The sequence below is a fragment of the Phacochoerus africanus genome, chromosome 15, assembly GCF_016906955.1.
Source record: "Phacochoerus africanus isolate WHEZ1 chromosome 15, ROS_Pafr_v1, whole genome shotgun sequence".
Lineage (NCBI taxonomy): Eukaryota > Metazoa > Chordata > Mammalia > Artiodactyla > Suidae > Phacochoerus > Phacochoerus africanus.
In genome coordinates, this window is record NC_062558.1 from 74639089 (window position 1) to 74646330 (window position 7242).

The 7242-nt window shown below is 50.2% G+C and overlaps 1 protein-coding gene across 4 annotated transcripts in view; it reads left to right on the forward strand.

Annotated features, from left to right (window-relative positions):
- SGPL1 (sphingosine-1-phosphate lyase 1) overlaps nt 1-6580 on the forward strand; it is a 59405-nt gene extending 52825 nt beyond the window's left edge. For all 4 annotated transcript variants that reach the window (XM_047762547.1, XM_047762548.1, XM_047762546.1 and 1 more), the window contains exons 12-15: nt 411-649; nt 2267-2413; nt 3358-3478; nt 4026-6580. In XM_047762547.1, coding sequence (XP_047618503.1) covers nt 411-649; nt 2267-2413; nt 3358-3478; nt 4026-4166 — 648 coding nt within the window. In that variant the 3' untranslated portion in view covers nt 4167-6580. The remainder of the gene's footprint in view (nt 1-410; nt 650-2266; nt 2414-3357; nt 3479-4025) is intronic.
- Nucleotides 6581-7242: the final 662 nt, after the last annotated feature.

Genomic DNA, 7242 nt, shown 5'->3' on the forward strand with positions numbered 1-7242 from the left:
AAAAGATGGAAAGGGAATCAGACTGTGATTTTAGTTGACCCCAAGTCACCTGACTTTCATCCTGTCCTGCCTTCAGTGGAAATTTATCTTTGCTTCCATCCTGATATACCACCCTGGGGTAGTGTTTTAATTAAGGAAGAAACACATGCTGGATGAGAGGGCTGAAGGCAAACCCATTAACTGAAGAAGACATTGTTTTTCCTGGGCCTTAGATTCTTCATCCCTAAAATAGAGAATGTACACCCTATCCCTTAAGTTTCTTCTCCACTTTGACAGACTGTAAGTTTGAAATCTCAATGTGAGTGGGAGCACAGAGATGCTGACACACTTTGCGGGATGCTGAGAGTTCTGGGGCAGGCCCGCCACACGGAGCTGTACACTCACCTGTCTGCTTCTCCCCTGCCCCCCAGTACGGCTATGCCCCCAAAGGCTCTTCAGTGGTGTTATACAGCGACAAGAAGTACAGAAACTATCAGTTCTTCGTTGCCACGGACTGGCAAGGCGGCATCTACGCTTCCCCCACCATGGCGGGCTCACGGCCTGGCGGCATTAGTGCAGCCTGTTGGGCCGCCTTGATGTACTTTGGTGAGAACGGCTACGTTGAAGCTACCAAACAGATCATCAAAACCACTCGCTTCCTCAAGGCAGAGTATGTGCGGAAGATTGGGATTCTGCCTTGTCTCTTGCTTTGTCTGCCCCGTAGGCTCAAGACATCTGCCTGGCCAAGCACCATAGCCTCAGGCCGTTTGCAGTCCCGAGAGATACAGCTTAGGAGTGTGGTGCTGGCCTGGGAGGAGCTTCCTTACTGCGCTGTGACTTGGAGGGTCAGATCCGGGCTTCATCTGTAGGCCATCTTGCCTCCAAGGATGTCTTAACAGCTGGCAGCTCTTACCAAGTACTGATGTACAGCTTAATGGTTCAGACAATGGTGCTTATTAAACTTGAGGTGGAATCTCAAATCACCTGGGGGGCTTGTTAAAATGCACATTGCTGAGCCTCACTCTTAGAATTCCAACTCAGTAAGTCTAGAACTGGAATCTGAGGATTTTCATTTCTGGGAAGTTCCCAGTGAATATCTGGATGCTGCTGGCCTAATAATCATACTTGGAGAATCAGTGGAACGAGGAAGAACTGGAGGGAGGCAGACTGAATGGGGGGTGAGGGAATGAAACCCAAGGTTAACGCTAGAACCAGGCTGCATGCTTTGTCTGTCATATCTGTTCATGTGTTACCTGCCTGTCTGTCTGTGTGTCACTGGGATTGGAGGGGCCTGCTCAAAATCTCCAGGTGGCCAGCAGACCAGGCTCATTTGAAAAAGGCCTACAGATGGTCCTGCTAGGCCCATCTGCTGAGAACTGCTGTGCCAGTTCTTACTTTAGGGATTATGTGGATGAGTGTTTTTTTTGTTTTTGTTTTTGTCTTTTTAGGGGCACACCTGCGGCATATGGAGGTTCCCAGGCTAGGGGGTTGAATCAGAGCTGTAGCTGATGGCCTACACCATACCAATGCAGAATCTGAGCTGCGTCTGTGACCTACAGCGCAGTGCCAGATCCTTAACCCACTGAGCGAGAGACCAGGGATTGAACCTGTGCCCTCATGGATACTAACTAGTCAGATTCATTTCTGCTGAGGCATGACGGGAACTCTGGATAAGTTTTTAAAGAGAGACGGAGGGATTATTTCTCCAGGGTTTGGTTTTTTTTTTTTTTTTTTTTAAAGTACATTGTTTATCCCTCAACAATCCTGGGGGCAGATCATAATTCGGGAGTTAGGAAGACAGGTTAGGAGCCAATGGTCCTGATTTCATTGGATCTAGTGGGGTTTGGGCCTTTAAATACTTGTAATATTTAGGAACCAGTGATCCAGTCTAGCCACCTTATTTTATTTTTCATTGTCTTTTTGCCTTTTCTAGGGCCATTTCTGTGGCATATGGAGGTTCCCAGGCTAGGGGTCGAATTGGAGCTGTAGCCACCGGCCTACGCCAGAGCCACAGCAACACGGGATCTGAGCTGCGCCTGCGACCTACACCACAGCTCACGGCACACCGGATCCTTAACCCACTGAGCGAGGCCAGGGACCGAACCCACAACCTCATGGTTCCTAGTCGGATTCGTTTACCACTGCGCCACAACGGGAACTCCTAGCCACCTTATTTTAGAAGATGAGGAATCTAGAGTCCCCAAAGGTTAGATTATATTATAAGAGAGACATGAGATGATGGCCAGAGGAATGTATGTGGCTGAATTTTCTTTCTGTTCCTTTTAAGACTGGAAAATATCAAAGGCATCTTTGTCTTTGGGAATCCTCAGTTGTCAGTCATTGCTCTGGGCTCCCGAGATTTTGACATCTTCCGACTATTTAACCTGATGACTGCCAAGGGGTGGAACTTGAACCAGCTGCAGTTCCCACCCAGGTGAGCTTGAAGAAACCTCTTCCCCTTCCTCTGCTCCAGGACCTTTGAAGAGCATGAGGTGACCTAGAGTGCAGAGACTGCCTGCCAGAGCCCAGCACTTTAGTGGCAACTGGAGTTTCTCCAGAGTGTCTGTCTTGCCACTTGGAGTTGTTCAGTTTTATAGCCAAGACTAGCTTTAAACTGGCCAGCAGCCTCTTGAGACCAGCGGTCAGTCACGAGATCCCCCTCATCCCCGCCCCACCACACACGCTCTTTCTGGGCTTTGTACTCTCCCATCCTCAGGTGCTCTCATTATCTGAGTAATACTGAGCTCAGAACCTTCCAGAGGGCCTCTAATCATTCAGGGCTGCTACTGTCATCTTTACGGTGCTTTTCTAATCTTCTGTGATGCCTTTAAGTAAACACTCCTGCCCAATAGAATAGGTCTCTTCAGTGTCCTCCATGCAGCCCTGATCCACCCATGCTCTCGGCGCTGTTGTCAGTCCCATCTAGACCCAGTTTTCCCCCTTCACCATCCCTCTGTACCCCAGTCTCCCTCCAAGGGGAGCGAGTTTCTTCTGTGCCCTGAAGTCCTTCGAGACCCCAGCCATGTAGCTCTGTTCCCATGAGGGTTTATCTTCTAAGAAAAAAGAACGCCATTGGTTGTCACATGGTTGCAGGAATGGCAGTTTCTACAGGGAGGGGTTGGGACAGAACAGCCAGCTGTATTCCTCTGACCAGGGCGGTTCTTGATCACACTTCAGGCCATGGAGCCCTCGTGCCAGCCTACGCTCCCCAGCCCGTGTGTTTGAGAGCCCTGAGGCCCAGGACTGGGAACGGCTTGCATGACTACACTTGGCCCAACATGCAGACACAACCAATAAGTTCCTGTATTGGGGGCCACTTGGTTTTAGAATTTTCTTTTTCCAAGATTCATCTCACTTTGTCTCTTTCCTCTCCTGTAGCATTCATTTCTGCATCACGCTGGTACACACCCGGAAGCGAGTGGCCATACAGTTCCTAAAGGACATCCGGGAATCCGTCACTCAGATCATGAAGAATCCTAAAGCCAAGACCACAGGAATGGTAGGGACCCCTGGGGGGGGCGGTTCCTTCCTGTCGAAGGGTAGGTGTTGGTGGGGGTTTGAAAGAATCAGGTAGCCTCAAGTCTGTTGCTGCATTTGCCCCCGCCCCCCCTTTCCACCATCCTCTTCCTTTGGAGCTGATGCTCTCTGCCTCACCCCTCCCAGGGTTTTTAGCCTCAAATGAGATATGCTGTATATAATAAGCATGCTCTAAATTTGAAAGTGCTAGACAAAGGCAGATGGGGGCAGTGTCCATTTGAAGAAAATTTTGACACAGGGACACAGTAGAGGCCTTTTTCCTCTATAATTTTCTACACCAAATCCCACAGGATAGTTCTTTGGGCAGAAAGGCAGAGGCAGGTCCCTGTGAAAGATGTCCTAGGCCAGCTGTCTTTCTGTTAGAAGAGCACCTGGGGTGGGAATGGAGTTGGGGGGTGGCGGGGTGGGGCACAGGGAGCACAACAAGGACCGGTAAAGGAGGCATGACCTCAGCTTTATCTTGGCTCTGAGCACCTTGTCACTAATGATGTCCTTTGATGGGTTTGTAGGGTGCGATCTACGGCATGGCCCAGGCTACCGTCGACAGGAACCTGGTGGCAGAATTGTCCTCCTTCTTCTTGGACAGCCTTTTCAGCACAGACGCTGTACCTCAGGGCAGCCAGATGAATGGTTCTCCAAAACCCCGCTGAGCTGGGACCCTCCGTAGCTCCGAGGGGCATCTGGCCTCTGGAAGGTTCTCGGGGTATGGGACAGGCCCCGCCGTTGCAACATCTGGTCTTGCTCCTCAGAGCACAGCGAAACAGACCATGAGACAGCTTGATCCTCAGGACTCTTGTTTCCATCCTTTTGTGGTTTTTAACGTGAAGACCCAAAGGATTCCGTGACGTAATTATTTTGCCCTTGTTCTAAATGCGACCCTGGGACTTCTTTTAACTGTTCCCTTCTCTAACCTCTCTCTCTCTCTCAACTTCACTTAGTCACATTGTGGCAGCTCTGACCTGGCCTGACTCCTTAGGGAATCTGGGCTGCAGTTTATGCGATAGGAACAGGTTGGCTTTGTTACCTCGGGCAGATGGGCTGGTCAGACAGGAAGCGTTCCCTAACCAATGTCTCCCTGGTGGAGTAAGGCTTTCTCTAAGCAAGAGGCTTCTCCAGCTCTCCTCTTAGAGTGGTGGTTGTCGCAGAGTCCCTTTGACTGCAGCTCGTGTTATTTCTCCAGGGCGCAGGCTGTAGAGCCGTTGATTCTGTGAGGCAGGGTGCTTGCGGTCAAGTGGATCTGCTCAGTCTGCCAAGGAGAGCTTGGAGTGGTCCGCTGGTCCTCTTCTTTGCCTGCAGTTTCCATTTGATACTTGGCTGAAGATTGTTGTTTGAAACTGTGTTCCCATTGGTTCATTCCTATTCCCACGGACTGGGAAGAGACTGCAGTTTCCAGAGAATCTAGGACCTTCAGGCCCTGGTGCTGCCTCTCTGAACTGGCAGTGTTCAGAGCACACCTGAACCTTCTCCTGGGCCAGTGATAATCGGAACCAGACCTTTTCTATACTTTTCTGAGTATCAGAGTAGGATGAGCACCCAAATTGAAATGTGTGCCTCACCAGAGTTGGTGGCGGGGATGCATGAAACTATGCTTGAAAGAACAGCTCAAAGCACCTTCACAAGTTGCCTTGACTTACCTGAGGTGGCCGTGAGGAGGGCATGAGAGGGCCCTCAAGGCCAGGGAAATCTCTTTCTGCATTAGTGTGTCTTCTTGCCTCTTCCCCCTTTATTCAGATCCCAAAGGTACTCTGGCAGTTAAGCCTCAGGTACTGGACACTCCTCAGCCCTGCTAGTCTGAGATAAACTTTCTAGAATAGGAAAGTGATGGCAAATGTCACGTGTGGCCTAGAGCCTGGGATTCCTTCCTAAGACTAGTTGCTCAGGGTGGTGCAGGGACAGGACCCAACCCTGCGCCCACCTCCTACCCTCTTCCCCCTTACAGAGCCCTGATCCAGGGCAAGCCACTGTCCTCTCATGACGAACATACCTTGTGCCTTCCTCCTCAGCCAAGGGTGGTGATGGGCTGATCCTGACTCAGGCCTGAGGGGAAATGGACCAGTCTCTGAGGTTTTGATCTGGGTAGGGCTAAGTCAGGAGAAACTTCCCACTGTTCCACCACCTGTCTCAGGGACTCCTGAATATTCTGCCTCTTCAGGCTGGTATCCACTCGCCTCCCTGACTGGGAATGCTGGCCGGGACAACCAAGATGCCCAGGCCACCCCCTCCTCCCCCAAGCTCCTTGGCGTGTTTGTCTGACATGTTCTTTAGCACTGTACTTCCTTCACAATAACTGACCAGCTGGCCTTGCCGTGGCAGGGCTGGTGTGGTGTGTTTCATTCTGTCTGTTGTGGGTTCCAATGGCGGTTGGTGTGAGTGAGAGGCAGAGGCTGAGATTCATGGGAGTCATGCTCCCCTCGGTTGCTGAACTGCTGTGTGCCTCCTGAGCGAGGAGCTGTGGTCAGAGCTGTGTGTGAACTGTCCCTGAGTCTCCAGTGTGTGTGTGTCATGCTGGAGGAAGTCCAGGGACCAAGAACCGCCCAGCAGGCACCATTGTGGTTTGTCAGCTGCTAAAATGGAGAAGCACGTGCCTTGCCACATGTGCTGTTGCTTCCAGGACCTCCCTCCGTGCTGTGACATTGCTGTTGGGGGCGGGGGGGGTGGGCAATGGTGTTTTTCAAAGGGACCTGCTGTTGCCACTTTAATTTATGATTGTGAGCATTAGTTTGACTCAACATGTGTGGGCTTTCTATTCTGTATGTTTCTGTGCCTATTAGTAATACCTAGTCTGGCAGAGATGGGTGGAATGTCTTAATGGTATCATGTTGCTAGCAGATGTCACATTGGCCTCTGCAAAAACTGTACTGTCATGTTTCTGCATTAGATGTAAGTAGTTGTGTGAATATACTGCCATGTCACTTTTAAGATGACCAGTTTTGTACTTGGAAAATGGTACTTGGCTCTTTTCAATCTTTTCTGTCTAACCTCCCCCTTTCCCATCACAGTGCTCCCTTCCTAACTGCAGCAATAATCTCTTAAGAAACAAGTAATTAAATGTCCTAAATCTTAATCATTGTGGATGATTGCATTCATTTGTTTATTTTGGTGTACAGGGGAGAGACCTGCTGGGGTGGTGGCAGCTCCAAACCCACTGCTGGTGAGAGCGCCTGCGCCCCCTTGTGGTGAAAATGGTTGTGTGTGACTGCTGACTAGACGTAGGTGAGCAGCAATTCCGCTCAGTTCCAAGCGCTTCCCTCGGTAGCTCCACCAGGAATGGTGGTCACACCTGTTTAAAGGAGGTCTGGAATTCATGTTTTTGGTTTCCCAGGTTTTTCCTTCCATCTCCATCATCCACATCTGCTTAGACTGGAATGATGGATTGAGCCATCTGGGGTGGTCCCCTGCCAGCTGGATGGTATGGCTCTGTCTCACCAAAGGACACGGATTTCATCCCTTCAGATATCTGCACATGTAACTGCTAGGCATCTCGTTCCATTATGAATAGGAAGTGAAAAGTGTTTCTGAAGAGTTATTCAGGCTGTGAAGACTGTCATTCAGGTAATGCAGGTTTTCATTTCTGGCTCTCAGCCCATTCATTCTTTGCCAGAAACAAGTCAAGCAGTGCCGCCTTTGCTATATAGTTTTCTGCTAAATGACTTAGTTCCCTGAGCACCTACTTGCTTTGGAGTAAACCCCTAGAGAAAGAGGGGCCAGGATATGCTTGGTGAGGAG